Raw genomic sequence first — 22,446 nt, 5'->3', positions numbered from 1 at the left:
ACCTATGCACCCAATTTCTGCCTCCTGGGTTCAAGCAATTCTCCTGCCTCAGCCTCCCGAGTAGCTGGGATTACAGGTGCTCACCACCACGCTCAGCTACTTTTTGTATTTTTAGAAGAGACAGGGTTTTACCATGTTGACTGGGCTGGTCTCGAACTCCTGACCTCAAGTGAGCTGCCCGCCTTGGCCTCCCAAAGTGCTAGGATTTCAGGCGTGACTTGATATCTTTTATTGGGATTTTTTTCTCTGGTTTAGCCTTTCATTAAGATATTATTTATCTTTGGGTTTCTAGGCTTTCTCTGGGATTTAAGAGATGAAGAAAAGCTTGAATCCAGAGAGCTAAGTGACCACTGAAAGACACCTTTGATTCATCTTTGGCCTGGAAGGATTTTCCTTACTTTCTTGACAGCATAGCCATATATTTATTTTTAATTATTAAAATACATTTCAAACTAGCATTTTAAGTGTTTTACAATGGGAGGGCTTTCCCAATATCTAGTCTACCATGTTGCGGATATGGAAGACTGTGACTCATTTTTCATATCTTCTCTCAACCTCCCCCATCCTCTCTCTTATAATCAACTCCCCTTTGCCCATTATTTTAGTTCTCCCCCAACCTACATTTCCTTAAGTGAACTCCCTTGGAGGTGCCTTGGCCCTGATAATTTTCTTGCTCACCGCTACTTTTGTGGAGGCTGATCTCATGGAACTGTGGACTGTGTTCACTCAACCTACCCAAACAGGGTTGGGATTTTGTAAACTCATGGTCCCCTACCACAGCAGCATAAGATCATGCATCATTTTATATATGTATGTATATATGGCAAATTCTACTATTTTAGAAATTAAAGGCCCTGTATTTTCCAAGTGGCCCCTTCTTTCAGCTGCCTCACTTTTCCCACTCTATTTATCTCAAAACAAAGGTTCTTATTTCTCTCTGCCTTTTCTCACATGAACATTTGCGCCAGTTATTACAAATACATTAAGCATGACAGCCTAACTGCATATTCTCCATTCACTTTACCCATCTTATGATACAATTTTTCTAGGAGTACAATGCATTATAACAGTGTCCATATTGAGGCCGGGTACAGTGGCTCACCCCTGTAATCCCAGCACGTTGCGAGGCCAAGGCGGGAGGATCATTTGAGGTCAGGAGTTCAAGACCAGCCAGGCCAACATGGTGTAACCCCTTCACCACTAAAAATACAAAAATTACCCAGGTGTGGTGGCACGTGCCTGTAATCCCAGCTACTTGGGAAGCTGAAACACAAGAATCATTTGAACCCCGGAAGCAGAGGTTGCAGTGAGCCAAGATTACACCACTGCACTCCAGCCTGGGCAACAGAGCAGGACTCCATCTCAAAAACAAAAATCAAGATAAAAAGTGTCCATATCCAAACAAATGCACCAATGGTCAACTGAAATTAATAAATCCACTCTTCAGTGATGCTTATTTGTCTTCAAAGAACAGGAAAAAAAGACGGGTATGATAGGAGATACAACTGGAATTCCCTCCCTATAGTGAGTCATAGGGTTGAAAGGCCAGCCTTACAGCTAAATTGTCTGTCCCAAGTTTAAAATTTTTCTGCCACCACAGTGACTGACTGAAGGGCCCCTAAAAGAGCAGCCCCATCTTCATTTCCTTTGTCATCAGCTTTGTTGTCTCCCATCATCACTTCATTGCCATTCCTCGTGTTCAAGACAAAATGACATTCTAGGAATGGAATCTGAACCATGGGAATGGTGGCCTAACAACATTCACCCTCTCTTCTCCACAGTGTTCTCCCTCACTGTGGAAAAGGAAACTATTCTACAACTCTTTTAAAAAGCACGTTGGCCTTAAGTCCTAACAGGTTCCATCATAGGCTTGAGTCTCTCAGGGTAGCCAATGAGGTGGAAAATCCTAGCTAGTCCCTGGATAAGCAAAATCATCCAGCCGGGCGCGGTGGCTCACACCTGTAATCCCAGCACTTTGGGAGGCTGAGGCGGGTGGATCATGAGGTCAGCAGTTCAAGACCAGCCTGGCCAACATGGTGAAACCCCGTCTCTACCAAAAATACAAAAATTAGCCAGGCGGGGTGGCGAGCGCCTGTAATCCCAGCTACTTAGGAGGCTGAGGCAGAGAATTGCTCAAACCCCGGAGGCAGAGGTTGCAGTGAGCCAAGATCATGCCACTGCACTCCAGCCTGGGTGACAGAGCTCACGAGACTCCATCTCAAAAAAAAAAAAATCATCCACTGTCATCTAGAACATCTTCCTAAAGATCATGTCATGGGGTGACAAAAAGCAAGTCACCTAAACAGCGTTTCACTTCAGCCTTGGAAACAATCCCAGTTCTCCTATCTTATGACTACTTCCTGTCTGAGGTATACTCTTAGAAGGAAAACTGACTGGCTTTTATCAAGCAACAGAAAAGAACTGTGTTACAGTCTGTCGGAATTTACCAAGTAACAAGGCAAACGTCAAATATGTAAGGACGTAAGAAATATCATTTTGGGTCAGATTCATTCTGCTAAATATCTTTTGCAAGAAGTAGTAGAGAGAATGTGGCCATTTTCCATCACATCACCTCAAAAGTTTTTGGGTATATTGCCAATGGCTTATGCTTTCTTTATAAATGAAAAAGTTTTTCTGTTCAACTGACCCACTTATCTTCCATAAAATGTTCTAAACCATTCTTTAATTACAGTGAAACTTGTCTAAGTTGATGTAATTTGGACCCTTGGACATGCAAATGTTTTACACATTCAAAAAATAAAACTAAATCAAACAGGAAAAAGAAAACAATCCCTATAATTTAAAACAAACAGAAACAAATAAACTTAACTATAAATAAAATTGGTAACATAATCACACAAAGAAAATCAATGTTTAAGTGACCTACTATGGTCTAAGATCAAAAGGAACTGCAAAGAAATGTTAAGCTCTATTTAGAAGTTTTATTGTTAGTAGCAACACTGATATTATTTTAAAACAATTTATATATATATATAAACAAATAAAGCAAATAATTATACTAATATTGTCAGGTCTTCAATATAAGAGGAAAGAAATATAAACATAAAATTTTAAGCATTATATAAAGCCCTATAAAGTTAAATTAGAATTGGAAATATTAGTATGAACTCACACTTTTAAAACCCATTCCCTGCCAGGGCCTACATAAAATGATGCCTCTGTGACAATGATCAACATTAGAACTGAAAATTTGGGCCAGAGATGGTGGCTCACGACTGTAATCCCAGCACTTTGGGAGGCCAAGGCGGATGGATCACTTGAGGTCAGGAGTTCAAGACCAGCCTGATCAACGTGGTAAAACCCTGTCTCTACTAAAAATACAAAAAATTAGCCAGGCCACTGCACCCCAGCCTGGGCAACAAAGCGAGACTCTGTCTCAAAAAAAAAGAAAAGAACTGAAAATTTGGTTTCTAAATACAATTAATCACGAAAAGGAACGGAACAAAGTATTCTTAGAGAAACAGCTGATTCCAGATTTAAATTTAAAGCATTTACATTGTTAATAATTGTAAAATCTTGGTGACAAATATGAGTAACTGTAAAATCTAAGTGATGGGTATATAGCTATTTATTATGTTCGTTTTTTTTACTTTTCTGTGATTTTTAAATTTTCATTTAAAACATCAAAAATATATAAGTAACCAATGAAAAATAAATCTTCCTTGTACTAATTTCCTATGTCTGAGGGTAACAAGATTTTTAGGTTTATATAACTATTAATATTTTCAATATCTCCCAATGTTTTCCTCTTCAGTAGTTCAATACATTTCTTTGTAGTCTGAGTGTGTGTGTGTGTGTGTGTGTGTGTGTGTGTGTGTGTTGTATGTGTGCTTATTTTAGAAGCAAGAGAAGACAAGAGGAAGGGCAATGTCCTATGTGTCCCTATTAGGGCCTCTGAGGGGACACAGACCTCTGTGCATCTCTGAAGCTGTTGATAGCACAGCCAGAGCAGGATACAGGAAAGTATGTTATGTGGTTAGGTCTGGAAAGAGAAAGCCTGACCTCCTTCTCCAAACCCTCCCTCAACATGTTGGGGAAGGATTCTAGAAATTTCCAAATGAGTAGGACTGTCTACATAATTTGTGAGTCCTACTGCAAAATGAAAACATGAGACCCCTTGTTTATAAATTATTAAAAATTTCAGAATGGTGATAGCAGGGCATTAAACCAATTATGAAACCCTTCTAAGTGTGAGTTGCCCTAGCACACCAGGGAAACCAGCTTTGTGTAAGACGGAGTGTATTGCAAAAGTAGGCACCATGACCTGGTCATTTCTGTATCCTCAATGTATTAAATGAATGACTGAAAAATTAAAAATTATGGTACAGCAATTTTATTTAAATTGAATATTATTTAATATTTAAATAAAATTTAAATTTTATTTAAATTTATTTATATTTACAATTATAAAATGATGCAAGGAAGACATGGAATTGACCTAAATGCCCATCAATGATAGACTGAATAAAGAAAATGCGGTACATATACACCATGGAATACTACGAAGCCATAAAAAAGAATGAGATCACGTCCTTTGCAGGGACATGGATGGAGCTGGGGGCCATTATCCTTAGCAAACTAAAACAGAACAGAAAACCAAACACGACATGTTCTCACTTATAAGTGGGAGATAAATGATGAGAACACATGGACACGTGGAGGGGAACAACACACACTGGTGCCTATGAGAGGGTGGAGGATGGGAAGAGGAAGAGTATCAGGAAAAATAAATAATGGGTACCAGGCCTAATACCTGGGCGATGAAATAATATGTACGACAAATCCCCATAACACGTTTACCTATATAACAAACCTGCACATATACCCCTAAACTTAAAATAAAAGTTTTTTTGCCGGGCATGGTGGATTATGCCTGTAATCCCAGTACTTTGGGAGGCCAAGGCAGGTGGATCACCTGAGGTCGGGAGTTCAAGACCAGCCTGACCAACATGGAGAAACCTCCTCTACTAAAATACAAAATTAGCCGGGCATGGAGGCACATGCCTGTAATCCCAGCTACTTGGAAAGCTGAGGCAGGATAATTGCTTGAACCCAGGAGGAAGAAGTTGTGGTCAGCCAAGATTGCGCCATTTCACTCCAGCCTGGGCAACAAGAGCAAAACTCCGTCTCAAAAAAAAAAAAAAAAAAAAAAAACTTTTTTTAAAATGGTGCAAAATCTCCTATAGTTATCACAAACCAAAAAATATATGTATAATTTTATATTTTATATATAATTTTACATATATAATTTTATAGGTATTTTACTTAGGATAGGTATTATAAAATAATATCAACACAGAACTCTGGGCATCTCTGCTATCAACACTTGCAGAGACGCCCAGAAGTCTATGTCCCCTCAGAGGTCCTAATGGGAACAAATAGGACATTGCCCTTCCTCTTGTCTTCTCTTGCTCCTAAAAAACACACACATACAATACACACACCCACATACACACACACAGGAAGCCCTACTATTAAATTTGTAGTATAAATATATATAATATAACCCTACCTATGAAAAGGTGTACATATAAAAAAACTTCAAGAAAAACTTAGAAGGTATTAATAACAGGTTGTGGCTTCATAGTCCACTTTAGCCATTTTTCTGCTTGTCTTGATTTTTCACAATTGAAAATAAGAAAAAAATTATAATTTTTTTCAGGCCAAGTACAGTGACACGCGCCTGTAGTCCCAGTGACTTGGACAGCTGAGATGCAAGGATCTTTTTTTTTTAATTTTTTTGAGACAGTCTTGCTCTGACACCCAGGCTAGAATGCTGTGGCACAATCTTGGCTCACTGCAACCTCTACTTTCTGGGCTCAAACCATCCTCCCATCTCAGTCTCCCAAGTAGCTAAGACTACAGGCACGGGCCACCATGCCTGGCTAATTTTTCTATTTTTAGTAGGGATAGGGTTTTGCCAAGTTGCCTAGGCTGGTCTTGAACTCCTGGGCCCAAGCGATCCACCCACCTCGGCCTCCCAAAGTGCTGGGGTTACAGGCATGAGCCACTGCACATGACTGAGGATCTTGAGTTTGAGCCCAGCCTGCACAAAATAGTGAGATCCCATCTTCAAAAAAAATTTTTTTTTTAGCCAGCACACTTCAACCTCCCGGTAACTCTGTCTGCTGAAGTGAGGGGGCTCCCGGGCATTATTAACCAACCTGGAAACCAGAAAAAAACTTGATACGTACTTGATTTCAGACTGTCCACACGGCTTCTTCCTAGAGAGGCTGAGCAGATCTTTGCCATATCTCTCTTCAATTGCTGCCCTAGGGGAACAGAAGAGAGGGTTATGGGTCCTTCTCAGAGCTGACTCTTTTTTAAGACACAATGACCCTCCCCTGGAAAGCAAAACTGCACCTGTGACCATAGAAGCTCAGATACAACACCATTCTGTAATACGCAAGACTCCCTCTGTATGATAGGGAACAACTGTAAAAAGATTGATGGCCCTCATCTCTATGGTGGTCTTCTCCAGCTGGAAGTCCCTAACATGGACATTATGTGAACATTACAGTAAAACTGAACATTTGTTTAAGTGGAATAAGAAATGCCCAACCCTCCTCCATCTTTTCTAAGAGTGCCCTTTACCATGCTATAGAGCCCTTCATTCACAAGCAATTCAAATACGCAACTAAACTGTACCAAAAGAAGGGGAATTTCAGGAAAGAAACGCTGCAGTCAGCATGCCCTATGAAAACACTGATTGTTACTCAGCATTGCAGGGTCGGTCACAGCACTAAACATCCTCCTTCTCCTTCCCCTCTCCCCACTGCTTTTTGTCACCATCTCCACTTCTTGTCCCAGCCCAGCCTTATATAAACCATACGATTAGGACAGAGTGATTTAGGCTCATCTACCCTACTTTTTTCTTCAGATTTAAAAAAGTTATGTAAGTAATAAATGAATATATCCTCACGGTAAAAGACTGTAACACCACAAAAGTAGACAGTCTAAAACATGCCAGCACTTCCCACTCTCTTCCAGCACCACTGCTCTCCCCAGGGGCAGCCACTGCCAAGGTTGGTAGTTAGCTTTCCAGTCCCTTTTCTCTGCATTTACATGCCCATATCTCACATATACACATGTGTGTAACTTTCATGTTTACGTAATTGAGATCATTCTATTATTTGCTGTCCTGTTTTTCACCTAGTAACACGTCATATAGAATGTTCCTTATCAGCACATAGGGATCCACCACATTCACAATATGGAGTTCTCTGTAGTACAAAGTCTCCTGAGTTATTTCCAGTTTTCACTACCACTAAAAAAAAAGAAAGAAAGAAAAGAAAAAAGAAAAAACCTAAATGAACATCTGAACATCTGTGGACGTATAGCCACGGGCATCTCTGATAGTGTCTCACTCTGCCACCCAGGCTGGAATGCAGTGGCACAATCTCGGCTCACTGTGACCTCCGCCTCCCGGGTTCAAGCGATTCTCTTGCCTCAGCCGCCCATGCAGCTGGGACTACAGGTGTGTGCCACCATGCCGAGGTAATTTTTGTATTTTTAGTGGAGACAAGGTTTCACCATGTTGGCCAGGCTGGTCTGGAACTCCTGACCTCAGGTGATCCACCTGCCTCACCCTTTCAAAGTGCTGGGATTACAGGCGTGAGCCACCACACCCAGCTTGAGAGTGTTATTTCTGAGAGTCCTGAGAAAGTGGATTTACTAGGTCAGGGGAAATAATGCATTTTAAATTTTTGAAAAATAGTGCCAAAGTGTTCTCCAAAAAAGTCTTCTCGATTTATACTTCCACAGAAAGTGTACAGGAGCTCCCATTTCCAGGAATGCTGACCCACAGTGGATATAAATAATCTTTTAAAATTGCTACCAGTGTGAGAGGAAGGTTGAAAAAAAGAAGAACTTCTTTTTGAATTTGCATTTCCCTGATTTCTAGTGTCGTTGTTATACGCTTATTGTTTATTTGCATTTCTTCTTCTGTGAGTTATCATCCAACTTTTTAACTGAGCATTTTGCCTTATTCCTATTAATTTGGTAGAAGTTCTTTATAGACTATGTATATACAACTTATTCTTACACATGTTACAAAGTTTCTCCCATCCTGTTGTTTGCCTTTTCTAAATAATGATTTTATCCAATTTATTAAAATGATACATGCTCATTACTCAAAAATAAACATGAAGAAAAGTACAGGCTGGGCATGGGTACAGTGGCTGATGCCTGTAATCCCAGCACTTTGGGAGGCCAAGACAGGAGTATTACTTGAGGCCACGATTTCAAGAGCAGCCCCGGCAACACAGCAAGACCATGCCTTTGCAAAATTAAATAAATAAATAAATGAAATAAACGGGTGTGGTGGTGCATACCTGTAGTCCCAGCTACTGGGGGAGGATGGGGCAGGAGGATCACTTAAGCCTGGGAGTTCAAGGCTGCAGCGCACTATGATAGGAAGGAAAAGTAAAAAGAAGAAAACCAACAACCCAAAATTCCACCAACTAAAACTAATTAGTATTAATATTTGATGATGATTGTAACAGGGATTTCTTTATGCAGGTATACAAATAGGAAGGATGAACAGATGTATGCAACAAATAATTTTTAAAGAATAAGACCATATGGCCGGGTGCAATGGCTCACACCTGTAATCCCAGTACTTTGGGAGGCCAAGGCGGTGGATCACCTGAGGTCAGGAGTTCGAGACCAGCCTGGCCAACATGGTGAAACTCCGCCTCTACTAAAAATACAAAAAATTAGTCAGGCATGGTGGCGCATGCCTGTAATCCCAGCTACTTGGGAAGCTGAGGCAGGAGAATCACTTGAACCCGGGAGGCGGAGGTTGCAGTGAGCTGAGATTGCACTATTGCACTCCAGCCTGGGCTACAAGAGTGAAACTCCGTCTCAAAAATAAATAAATAAATATTTTTAAAAAATTTTTTTTAAAGAATAAGACCATATGCTACATGCCTTTTAAAAATAGCTTGGGCTGGTGTTGTGGCTCACACCTATAATCCCAGCACTTTGGTAGGCCAAGGTGGGCAGATCGATTGAGCCCAAGGGTTTGAGACCAGCCTGAGCAGCACGGGAAACCCTGTCTCTACAAAAAAATACAAAAATTAGCTGGGTGTGGTGGCATGCATCTGTAGTCCCTGCTACTCGGGAGGCGGAGGTAGGAGCCTGGGAGTTTGAGGCTGCAGTGGACCGTGATTGTGCCACTGCACTCCAGCATGGACGACAAAGTAAGACCCTGTCTAAAGTAAAATAAGTAAATAAAAATTGAAATTTTAATCTGATTTTAACTTCACAGAAGAAAAAAAAACCGAAGTGAAGCTGAAAGAATTACTAAAATTGAAATAATAGTTTCTTTACCGTAGGAAAAATTAGTTCCTCAAAGATCTTTCTGAGGTTAAAAAAAAAAGTTTATGAAAATAAGTAAGAGGGCCAGGCACGGTGGCTCACGTCTGTAATCACAGCACTTTGGGCGGCCAAGGCAGGTGGATCATTTGAAGACAGGAGTTCCAGGTCAGTCTGGCCAACATGGTGAAACCCCATCTCTACTAAAAATATAAAAACTAGCCAGGCGTGGTGGCACATGCCTGTAATCCCAGCTACTCAAGAGGCTGAGGCAGGAGAATTGCTTGAACCCGGGAGGCGGAGGTTGCAGTGAGCCAAGACCGCGCCATTGCACTCCAGCCTGGGCAACACAGCCAGACACCGTCTCAAAAAAGAAAAGAGGCGCGCATGCGCAGTGAGGTTCCACGTGAGCGCCTGCGTTTGTCCTTAAACCTAACGATGCCGCGGGAACTGAGGAGCTGAATGAAACTGGACGGTAGAACCGGAGCGAAGCCGAAGCGTTAGCCCGGAACGAGGGCGGGCTGGAAAGCCGGAGCGGGGCCGGGCGGGCCGCCCCAAAAGGCTGCTCCTTCATCCCAGCGGAAACCGCCGGCCCGGCCAAGCGCGGCGGGGGAAGAGGACGGACGGCTCTGGCAGCGGAACCGCCTGACGCTGGAGAGGACAAACCGGCCATGGAGTGGTGCCTGGAGGAGCTGGTCTTCGGCGACGTCGAGGACGACGAGGACGCGCTGCTGCGGCGTCTGCGGGGTCCGCGGGTTCAAGGACATGAAGACTCGGGAGACTCAGAAGCGGAGAATGAAGCAAAAGATAATTGTGCACCTCAAAAGAAGCCAGTTTGGGTGGATGAAGAAGATGAAGATGAGGAAATGGTTGACGTGATGAACAATCGGTTTCGGAAAGATAATGATGAAAAACGCTAGTGAAAGTAAACTTTAGAAAGACAAACTTAAGAAGCAACTTTAAGAAGAATTCCAGCATGCCGTGGGAGGAGTACCTGCCTGGGCAGAGACTAATAAGCGGAAAACAACTTCAGATGATGAAAGTGAAGAGGATGAAGATGCTTTGTTGCAAAGGACTGGGAATTTCATATCCACATCAACTTCTCTTCCAAGAGGAATCCTGAAGATGAAGAACTGCCAGCATACTAACGCTGAACGTCCTTCTGCTGCTCAGATCTCATCTGTGCAGTTCCATCCTTGTGCACAGATTGTGATGGTCGCTGGATTAGATAACCTGTATCACTATTTCAGGTCGATGGAAGAACAAATCCTAAAATCCAGAGCACCTGTTTGGAAAGGTTTCCAAACTTTAAGGCTTGTTTTAGTGCTAATGGGGAAGAAGTTTTAGCCGTGAGTACTCACAGCAAGGTTTTTTATGTCTATGACATGCTAGCTGGAAATTAATTCCTGTGCATCAAGTGAGAGGTTTGAAAGAAGATAGTGAGGAGCTTTGAAGATGTCTCCCCAGATGGGTCCTTCTTGCTCATAAATGGCATTGCTGGGAATTTGCATTTGCTATCGATGAAGACCAAAGAACCGATTGGAAGCATGAAAATTAATGGAAGGGTTGCAGCATCCACGTTCTCTTCAGATAGTAAGAAAGTATATGCCTCTTCGGGGATGGAGAAGTTTATGTTTGGGATGTGAACTCAAGGAGGTGCCTTAACAGATTTGTTGATTAAGGCAGTTTATATGGATTAAGCATTGCCACATCTAGGAATGGACAGTTGCTTGTGGTTCTAATTGTGGAGTAGTAAATATAAATAATCAAGATTCTTGTCTCGAAGAAACAAACCCAAAGCCAATAAAAGCTATAATGAACTTCGTTACAGGTGTTACTTCTCTGACATTCAATCCTACTACAGAAATATTGGCAATTGCTTCAGGAAAAATGAAAGAAGCAGTCATTGGTTCATCTTCCTTCCTGTACAGTATTTCAAACTTCCCAGTCATTAAAAAGAAAACTATTTCTCATGTTTATGCCACGGAATTTTCTCTCAGAGGTGGATACTTTGCCTTGGGGAATGAAAAGGGCAAGGCCGGCTGGGTGCGGTGGCTCACACCTGTAATCCCAGAACTTTGGGAGGCCAAGGCGGGTGGATCACCTGAGGTTGGGAGTTCAAGACCAGCCTGACCAACATGGAGAAACCCCATCTCTACTAAAAATACAAAATTGGCCGGGTGAGGTGGCAGGTGCCTGTAATCCCAGCTACTTGGGAGGCTAAGGCAGGAGAATCACCTGAATCCAGGAGGCGGAGGTTGTGGTGAGCTGAGATTGCGCCATTGCACTCCAGCCTCGGTGACAAGAACAAGACTCCAACTCAAAAAAAAAAAAAAAAAAAAAAAAAAAAAAAAAAAAAAAAAAAACAAAGAAAAGAAAAGAAAAAGAAAGAAAGAAAAGGGCAAGGCCCTGATTATAGGTTGCACCATTACTCAGACTTCTAAACAGACTGTTTGAAGTCCAGTTGAGTCACAAGAGAAGCCTGTCTTGATATATCGTCTCAGAAACTTTCCCGAATGTGTGATAATATATGGAAAATGACTTACAGAGCCAGCTATGCTTAAGAACCAGTAATGTCTTAATAAACATGTGGCAGCTTTTGTTTGAAAAAAAAAGTAAGAGGATAGAGATAATAAAACATTTTAACAATTTGTTTCTATTTTTGACCATTTTAGATGTTTGACAACATGCCAGAAGTGTTAGATAATGAGCATTGTTGTACTTCCACCTCCTCAATATTGTTTACATTTTGTTTCATTTGTGTATAACATATTCTGTTCTCCAATCATATTTCCCCCAGTTATTTAGTCTGAACTATTTATTACAATGAATTTGAGGCTCAATAATTGTCCTGTTACCATAATTATTCATCCTGAAGATTTTAATTTGGATTCATTTCTTGCTTGACTAAATTTTATCACTATATAATCTTTTGCCGAAATAGTTCAAGGGCAGGAAGGGGGTTGGTATTCCCTGAGTTCTTTCATATTTGAGACTATTTACCTGTGGCCTTTATATTGGACTGACAACCTCACTGGTGTAATGAATGTTCTTAAATGTTTCCTCAGAACTTGGCTGAACTTGTTCCACTGGCTTCTGTCATTGTACAGAAGCCTGGGGCCATCCCAAATTTCCCCTGATTATTTCTGTATAGACAACTTGTTTTTTCCTTCCTGGATATTTGAAGAATTCTTTATTTAATTCAATAACTTAGCCAGGATGTGTGTTAACATTGATCCTTATATAATCATAATCAGTATTGATTACTGTGTATCAGAGTTTCCTGGTTCATAGTGTGCCCTTCAGATCTATTTAGTCCTTCCTTTCATGACATTTTTCCTGTATTACATCTCTGAATACTTCCACTATTCCTCTGGGTAAATTTTCTACTTGGGATCAGTTATCCAGATGTTGGATTGGCTTTGTTCTTGAGTTATGGGTTCTAGTTCTTTGGTTGCTTTTGCCTTGATATCTTTCTTCATTCCTTCCTTCCCTCCTTTTTTGGTGGAGGTGCATTTGCATGGCTGTTATGTGATTTGGCTTCATCGTGCTCCTGGTACTGTGGGCAGCCCTATCTACTTGCTCTGAGACCATGCAAGTGATTTCTCCTTCATGCCTTTCCGGTCTTAGACAGTATCCAGTATTACAGTTTGAGCAAGAAACCTGTTTCTTCTCAGGCCTCTATTCTTCAACTCTACTTCTAAAGTTTTTCCAGCTCCTGACAATGTAAAGTGCACCTGAAGCTGACTCTAGTTATAGAAAAAGATGCATCTTAACTCCCTAGTAACTGTTTCTAACTTTCTGAATCTCTGTTCACTATATCTATATAAAAATTTATAACATGCTACAATGAACATTTAATATTTTTACAAGTAAAAAGATGTTCAGGCCATTTTCATTTTTAAAAATATATAATATACAGGCATTTTATCTTTTTATTCTCAGAATTATATTCATTAAGATTTCTTTAGAATCTTTTGTTGTTTCCAAGACAAGAAGTCACTCACTCAGTCTCTTTCTTGTAAGAGGAAGGCATCGTGAATCTAAACATACCATAGGCCACATCTTGTTCCCCATGAAACAAGATGTTCTCCTAGAACCTGGGAAGTAATGAGTTCCAGCAAGCATCATGGTGTGCTTTTTGGAGAAAAGAAGGAGCTTTAATGGAAGTGAAACTAGAATCTCAGCCTCATAAAACCAGGGAACAACCACTGAGGTTGAGAGGGTATTTCCCCAGTAAATGGGAAGCAATGGGTCCAGGCAGGCAATGAAGGAATTACTAGAACATCACAGAAATCACGCTTGAATAAGTAGGCCTTTAACTAGATCACCCTCCTACCACCTATCCGAATTTTTCTGTCTCATCTGATCATCAATTTGTCATTTATTGAACATCCACCATGTGCCAGGCATCGTACTAGGTGCTAAGAACACAGAGATGACTGAAATATGAGACCTGCCTAGTGGGGCTCATAATCTAGCAGAGGAGAGAGATGCAAACCAATATTTTAGTTTACTACCATGTAACACAGGCCAGATGAAAATGTACAAAATAGTACAGGAAACAGAAGAGGCAATACCACACCTCTTGCACTTAGCTGGCTACGCTTCATAAAGCTCTCCTTAAAAACCCCAACTCCCTTTGACCTCGCTTCTATCCAAATTCCGAGACCAGGAATAATCCACGTGCCATTTTCCCTTCAGCAACCCATGACAGGCTGGGTGCCGTGGCTCACATCTGTAATCCCAGCACTGTGGGAGGCTGAGGTGGGCAGATGACCTGAGGTCAAGAATTCGAGACTACCCTGGCTAACATGGTGAAACCCCGTTTCTACTAAAAATACAACAAATTAGCTGGTATGGTAGCGTGCACCTGTAATCCCGGCTACTCAGGAGGCTGAAGCAGGAGAATCGCTTGAACCCAGGAGGCGGAGGGTGCAGTGAGCTGAGATCGTGCCACTGCACTCTGGCTTAGGCAATAAGAGCGAAACTCTGTCTCAAAAAAAAAAAAAAGAAAGAAAGAAAAAAGGAAAGAAAAGAAGAAAAGAAAAACAATCCATCACAAACATCATCAGATATGGCCTTTTCCATTAGGTCTGAAAGCAGCCTCAGGATGATCCTCAATCTAGTGCTCCAGGTTGCCCCAAAATCAGAGTGAACAGATGAGATGAAATCCTTTTGCCATGAAACCTGACACTTAAATATTTTGCTCAATTTTACTGTATATGCCATTCACAGCACCTCAACTGACTGATAAGTTCCTTGGGAAGACCCATGTTATTAGATCCAAGGGGCTCTCACAGGACATCTCGTACAATCCAAATTTTACGGCTTACGAAACTGGAACCTAGAAAGGTCTAGGGCCTTGAATAATATCAGCACTGGCTAGTGAGGAAGCCAGGATTAGAAGGCTGCCCAGGTGTCTAAACTCCCATCCCAATACTCTATTTCCCATGTTGCTCTCAGCTTCCAGTACATTCTTTTAGGCACAGATGTTCCTCCCACAAAATAGGTTGCAGTCTCAACCCCCAGCATCTTAGACTGTGACCTCATTTGGAAATAGGGTCATTGCAGACGTAATTGTTGAGATAAGGTCATACTGGATTAGAGTGGCCTCTTAATCCAATATGACTAGTGTTCTTATAAGAAGACAATGTGGGCTGGGCATGGTAGCTCACACCTATAATCCCAGCACTTTGGGAGGCCAAGGCAGGTGGATCACCTGAGATGAGGAGTTCAAGATGAGCCTGGTCAACACGGTGAAACCTGGTCTCTACTAAAAATACAAAAATTAACTGGGTGTAGTGGTGCACATCTGTAGTCCCAGGTACTTAGGAGGCTGAGGCAGGAGAATCGCTTGAACCTGGGAGGTGGAGGTTGCAGTGAGCTGAGATCATGCCACTGAACTCCAGCCTCGGGGACAGAGTGAGACTCCATCTCAAAAAAAAAAAAAAAAAAAAAAAAAAAGAAAGAAAAAAAAGGCAATGTGAAGACACAGGGGAAGAACACCACAGGATGATAGAGGAAGAGATGGGAGTCTTGCAGCTGCAAGCCAGGACATGCCAAGGATCGCTGATAACACCAAAAACCAAGAGAAAGGAATGGGACAACTTCTCCAATAAAGCCTTCAAGACAGCATGATTCTGCCAACATCTTGATTTGGGACTTCTGGCCTATGGACTTGTGAGAGAATAAATTCTGTTATTTAAAGCCATTCAGTTAGAGGCAATTTGTCCCAACAGCCCTAAAAAACTAATATGGTACATAATGGCTTGACAACTTCACCAGCTAATGCACGAAGGAATCTGTCATTCCCACCCTGGCAATCTGTCCTTCTTAAGGCTGTCCTGAGACATAGCCGACCACAGTGAGGGTCCCGAAAACAGAGCTGTAGCCAGGGCAGGTTGACCATGGGACGTACAGGAGCTTATGGGGAAGAGTACAGAGTCCTGAGGCACCAGGGCTGTGGATCCCCCAGAGTATAGGTATAGCTGCTAATCTACAAATGGTAAAGAATTCTGGGCATAAAGGTGTTCCACAAGCATGCTTCCCTCCTCCCTACTCAGGATCCTATTGCAGCACACAATTAAGAGAACTGACTTGGCTGCCAAGTTCCTGTTCTTCTTCGGAGAATACACCCAACTTTCTCAAGAGACCACTAAGTAAAGTGGAAAAAACATCAGACAGGAAGTCAGTAGGAATCCCAGCTTTACTACTTACTCATATTGTCATCTTGGGCAAGTCATTTAAAGCCCACTAAACTTTAGTGTTCTTATCTGTAAAAGGAAGCTAATGATATATTCCCTACTTGCCTTCTGCACTTAATATAACAATATTAGTAATGGTTATTGAACTTGCCTAGATCAGTGGGTACCATTTACCCACTATATATTGTGTACCAGCTACTGTACTGGGCACAGTGTAGTGGTTAATAGCAGATTCCAGGGCCCAAATTTTCTAGGTTTGAAACCGTATCTACCACTTATTAGCTGTCTGAACTTAGGCAAGTTCCATAGCCTCTCTGAACCTCAATTTCTTCAATTATAACATAAGGATGAGAAAACTTACCATACAGAGTTTTTATGAGAATTAAATAATATATACAACACACTGTAGCTTGCATAGAGTAAGCCTTCAGTAAACAGCAGCTATTAATATAATCTCATTTAATCCTCTCTAGCTTCCCTCTAAGGTATGATTAACCTTATTTTTATAGTTCTCATTTTCTGCTCATATCAGGAGCTCATTATATAATATTTCACCACATCTGGGGATCTGAGGGTGGGAGAGTCCATGGGCTTGGGCTACCAGTGACAAGATGTTTTCATTTTAATTGTTAACCAGCTGAAAGACTTCAGACTAAAGTCCTATGTACAATGTTTCCTTTAAAGAGAAATAAGGTCAGGCGTGGTGGCTCACTCCTGTAATCCCAGCACTTTGGGAGGCTGAGGTGGGCTGGATCACTTGAGACCAAGAGTTCAAGACCAGCCTGGCCAATATGGAAAAACCCCATCTCTACTAAAAATACAAAAATTAGCTGGGTGTGGTGGTACACACCTGTAATCCCAGCTACTCGGGAGGCTTAGGTGTGAGAATTGTCTGAACCCGGGAGGCGGAGGTTGAAGTGAGCCAAGATCGCACCACTGTACTCTAGCCTGGATGACAGAGTGAGACTCTGTCTTAAAAAAAAAAAAAAAAAGAGAGAGAGAAATAAAAGAAGAGGAAAATTTGACCTGGACTTGGAAGGATGGGGAGAATTTACTTAGGCATCAAGGAAAAAGGAGGACTTTCTAGGTGGGGAAATACTGAAATAAAGACGTACAGGCAGAGACATCCAAAGCATGCTCACCAATAAACCCATCTGGCTGAAATAGAGAGAATGGGTATAATGAGTGGGATTGTATAAACAGACAGAAAAGAAAGGGAGAGTGTGTCTGTGCTGGGAACTAGCCCATCTCCCCAGATAGCCACCAGCCCTTTTGCCAGGGTTGATGAGTCATAAACACAGGGGTTGTATGAGACCCCCATCCTCACCACCCCCTGGAGCCATTCTGGATTCTGTCACTTTCTAGATTCCCCTGGTAAATTACTTAAACCTCATCTACAAAGCTACACTTCTGTGCCAAGAAACCTTATGCAGCCAGTATAAGTGCCAAAGGGATGTGTAAGCCTCAGTGTTATTGTTATATCATGTAGCTATTCAGATGTTGGCTGTGGTTGCCAGCATTACCTCTATTATGGTTGTGCTTTTCCAGCTGAGAGAAGGGTAAACTAGATAAATTTACAATTTACTGATGGAGTGTCTGTTACTGTGTTTTGTTACTTATAGTATTATTTAATTATTATATAGTAATCAATATTAATTAATTTAATTAATATCATTTTTATTTAATTAATATTAATATTATTACAATATTAATTTTAGTATGTTATAATATTAATTGTAACAATTAATTGTAGTAGTTATTAACAATTATTGTAACAATGTAGTAGTTATAGACAATTATTATAACAATTGTTAACAATTATTATTATTGTAACAATTAGCTGTTACAATAACCCTGTATGATAACTGTTCTCATCCTTATGTTACAATTGAAGAAACTGAGGTTCAGAGAGATTACGGCATTTGCCTAAGGTCAGACAGCTAATAAGTGGTAATATGGTTTCAAACCTAGGAAAGTTAGGCCTTGGAATCTGCCCTATGTATCTAGCAAGCCTTCAATAAACAGCAGCTATTATATAATCTCATTTAATCACCTCTAGCTGCCCTCTGAACTAACCTTATTTTTCTATGTCTACCCTGGATGCAAGAATCTGCCCTATGGGTGGCAAGAAATGTAGCCTCCCTGCCCTTCCAGAGCAGCACATGCAGCGGCTCCTTGCACTGGGGTGATCGTTCTGTGCAACCCCACATGAGTGCAGATGAATTTACTGCAATCCATCTGGGTACAACCAAGGAAAAGGATATTTCCTAGTTTCCGCAATGGAGGTAAAATGTGGCATGGAGGGGTGCAGTGCTGGGTTCCAGCCAGGGAAGAGCAGGGCTGGGGAGCTCACCAGGATGTATAGTATCTCCCCCTTCCCCTTGCCACTTTCTGGGCAGGTTAAACTGCCAGAAATTCAAGAGGCCCATGGTAGGACTCTGACACTTCTGGAAAGTCTTAAAAGTACCCCATTACATATAGGGCATGTTTAGCCATGTACCATGTAAAAGTGTTATAAATGTATGTGTATTAAAATTGATGAACTCAAAATAATAAATAATGGATGACATTGGACGAGAGGTGGTTGTTCAAAAATAATTATTACATATGACAGTCTGTTATCTTTGCCCCTGTATTTGTGTGTGTTTGCCTCTTGTCTCTAAGAACCACAAATATCCCAAGGTTCTACATGTAATTTTTGTTTGTTTGTTTTTTGTTTTTGTTTTGAGATGGAGTTTCACTCTTGTTGCCCAAGCTGGAGTGCAATGGTGAGATCTCAGCTCACTGCAACCTCCGCCTCCCGGGTTCAAGTAATTCTCCTGCCTCAGCCTCCTGAGTAGCTGGGATTACAGGCATGCACCACCACACTCAGCTAATTTTGTATTTTTTAGTAGACATGGGGTTTCTCCATGTTGGTCAGGCTGGTCTCGAACTCTCGACCTCAGGTGATCTGCCTGCCTCGGCCTCCCAAAGTGCTGGGATTACAGGTGTGAGCCACCACGCCCGGCCTCTACATGTAATTTATGACAGCTCAGTCAAATAATGTTTAAGACTCAAGGAGGATGTTTCAGTCAGATTAGATTATGGCACAAACGCAGCCAACTGAGTCCCAGTTCCCACAAGCATCCTGCACCCACCCGAACAAGAGGAAAGCTGGACACCCACGCCTGGACTGTCCTTCTGCATATGAATTACCCTTGAACAGGACACAGTGGAGGAACAAACACACAGGCTCAATGACCGCAGCTTCCTTCCTGCAAGCGTGCCACCAGGAACAGAGGCCCAAAGCCAAGCAGGCCACACGTTCAGGGGCTCCATCTCCACGCTCAGGGCATGCCTATCTGACACTCTGATCTAATGCCTGCAGATTCTTCCTCAAAATTGGAAAACACAAGACTGACTTCTTTTTGCTATAAAACCCATGGGAGAAAAGAGAACATATACTAGAAATACAATATAAATAATCAATAATTTTTATTCTCCATTTATTTCCTACTCTTATGTATTTTTGTGAATCGATTTTAAAAGCGAGATCTTAGCTTTGGGATCCTATCTGGACTAGCGTTTTTCAACTGTGGGTCATGACCCATTTGTGAGCCATAAATCAATTCAGTGGATTATGACCAGCAATTTTTTTTTTTTTTTGAAAGACAGGATCTCACTCTGTCACCCAGGCTAGAGTGCAGTGGTGCAATCATAGCTCACAGCAACCTTCAAATCCTGGGCTAAGTGATCCCCCGACCTCAGCCTCCTGAATAGCTGGAAGACTGGCATTTTTAAATTAAATACAATTGGATAAATTAACAGGGTAGTCCTATTTCATTGTTTTGTTTATGTATGTGTGTACTGGGTGGCTGCGTAAAATATTTTTTTTGAGGGTTACATTCAAAAACGTATGGAAGCCACTGATTTAGACAAACCCCACTGTATCAGGGGGCCCTTGGATGGTCCCCCAGGCAGTCAGTGCCTGGGGTCCTGAGCCGACAGACACTTCCTTCCTCTGCAGATGTATTCCAAGGCCATTTCATTCCCAGGAGGAAATTTATAGAAGCCATAACTAGGGGAGGAACAGAAAAAAAGCAGAGTCTTCTGCAATCTCTAGATCCTTCATGTTCATGAAACTCTTTGTCCTAGCACAGTTGAAGGAAGCAGGAAGTCCACTGCCAGTGTTTGTAAAAAGAAAGGCACATTTAACTGGATGTCAACACTGTCAACCATCTTGGGTAGAAAAGAAGGGAGCTGCTCTCTTAAAGGGGGAGGAGCAGCGGCCAGCTCCACGGGGCTGACAGTAGCCGAGCCTCTCTCGGTTCACCCCTCCTCAGGCCTCCAGGTCCTCCAGACCTTTGGGATGGCTCAAGGAGACAGGCCTCACCACCCAAGGGCTGGGCAACCAGAGTGAGTAAGTTTGATCGTTACCTAATTTTCTCTTGAGTAGAAAGTGAGAGAGTTGACCGAAAATGCTTTGATGTCTGTATCTCTGGGTTCTGAGCCTTTCCCTTACTGCCTTACAAATAGAACCTGTTCATTAATTTGAATCTTGGCAAGGATCCTGATCTTTGGCCCCAAATCCTCTTAACATATTCTTTCATCCAGAACCTCTGTAAAATGGAATATTCTAGATGAATAAGTTTCCACAAAACTAAGTTTTGTTTTTTAAAAAATCTTATCCATTTTTAAAAAGAAGAAAAGAAAATCCTCTAAACCATGCCAGTTCCCCATGGACTGCCATGCCCTGCCACCCCCAGGAGCGTCATGATTGGCTTCACAGCTTTCCCACAGCCCCTCATCCTCCTGGTCTCTGAGCTGCACTCTGCCTCCCTCTAACCACGTGGGCCATCTGATTCCCACCTCAAGCTTGCTGTTCTCCCAGATATCCAGGTACTTCTTCACCTGTCAAATCCACCTCACCCTCTGAGGGCCACCACAAGGAACTACCCCTCCATGAAGCCACCCCGTCCTCTATTTTATTTCCTTCTTTCTTTCCCTCCCTCCCTCTCTCCTTCCTTTTTCCTTTCCTCTCCTTTCCTTCTTTGCCAATCCTCAGCAGTCTCTTCCTCGGCAGTCTAAAAGCTACATCTGGGGTCTTTCAGTGTTATTTGTACCACAGTATTAAGTATATTTCTTTTCTTACTATAATTCTTTCGCAGTTTCATCATAAATCTTATGTGTCAAACTTGTTTCTAAGAACTTTAGGACAGAAGTATCATGTACTTCTTGGGTATCATTCCATAACCTAGAGCAGAGGGTCTTCAGAACCATTAAACGCAAATGAAAAATAGGAAATTGTTCCTTGTCTGTGTGGAGACATCTTGGCCCACCCTCTTCAGAGAGGACAGAGCATCGTACCTTTCTTTTAGAAACTCTTCAAACTCTTTGCAGTTCTTGCGGCCATTGTTCAGATGTTGGATAATGCTGTCATAGCCGATGGTGCTGAGGATGTCTGCACTCTGGGGGAAAGACAATATGGCATCAGACCAGGAACAGAAGGCAGCCCCGAGGCCAGAGAGAAGATGGGACAAAAGAGGTGGGAAGCTGGCCATGGAACGTTGCTGACTCACTTTGAGATGATGCAGGGACCCCCTTAGGAGCCTGTCAGGCTTCTCCACCCTCACCCTGGAGATGAAGGAATATGTTTCAGTTCCTTCAAGGAAAATTCCAGGTATCTAGCTAGCCCTGCAACCAGAAATTAGGGAAGTGAATGAATAATCCACCAACCAAGCCACCCAAGTAAGTCAGGGTCACAAGGTATTTTGTTCCCTATGGAAACAAAGATAACATATTTACATACATCCTTGAGTTGTTTTTCAGAAACCAGGACTCTCACCTGATGACAAATGCCGATCACAGTCATGTTGACCTTCGACAGACTGGAACCAGAAAACGGATAAGGAAGTTCCACAAATTCCTCAGCCCCTAACTCACTTTGGAAACCCCCTCATTCCTGCCTTTAAAAACCCTTGCTTGTAAGCCATCATGCCCCTTTTCCTTGCTTGGTGCCCTGCAATAAATGCCTTTCTTTCTGTAACTGCAAACCTTTGTGTCAGTGTTGGGCTTTGCTGTGCCCAGTGAGCAGACCCAAGTTCAGTTCGGTAACACTTTACCTCCAAGACACAGGTAGCCAAGAAAAACAATGGGAGAAGTAAGAACACATGTAGTGTGTAAGAGTTTTTTAATTGATGAGACTGAAGGGCCACAAAACAGGAAGTGACAGATGAATCACAGGCACATGGATGAGGGAGCTGGCTAGGCTGAGGTCCCTCTACGGATCCTCTACTGAAGCCCAAAGTCAGGCCAGGAGAGGGAGAAGGAGCTGGGCGCCCACTCCAGCCTTCCGTCATGTGCTTCCTCATACTGCTGGATGGAAACTGACTCATACTGCAGGACCATGTAACCTGGTGCT

General features: G+C 42.1%; 1 protein-coding gene and 1 pseudogene across 1 annotated transcript in view; one reads left to right on the top strand and one right to left on the bottom strand.

The window, feature by feature from the left end:
• Nucleotides 1–22,446, bottom strand: part of PSTPIP2 (proline-serine-threonine phosphatase interacting protein 2) — a 93,329-nt gene that overhangs the window by 35,668 nt on the left and 35,215 nt on the right. The window contains exons 2-3 of the mRNA XM_003267535.4: nucleotides 21,393–21,493; nucleotides 6,216–6,293 (exon numbers count right to left, since the gene is read on the bottom strand). Of these exons, the coding sequence (XP_003267583.1) occupies nucleotides 6,216–6,293; nucleotides 21,393–21,493 (179 nt within the window). The remainder of the gene's footprint in view (nucleotides 1–6,215; nucleotides 6,294–21,392; nucleotides 21,494–22,446) is intronic.
• On the top strand, nucleotides 9,778–17,507 carry LOC101178067 (annotated as a pseudogene).

Source organism: Nomascus leucogenys, chromosome 4 (assembly GCF_006542625.1).
Source record: "Nomascus leucogenys isolate Asia chromosome 4, Asia_NLE_v1, whole genome shotgun sequence".
Lineage (NCBI taxonomy): Eukaryota > Metazoa > Chordata > Mammalia > Primates > Hylobatidae > Nomascus > Nomascus leucogenys.
This window is presented reverse-complemented; position numbering and strand designations above follow the sequence as displayed.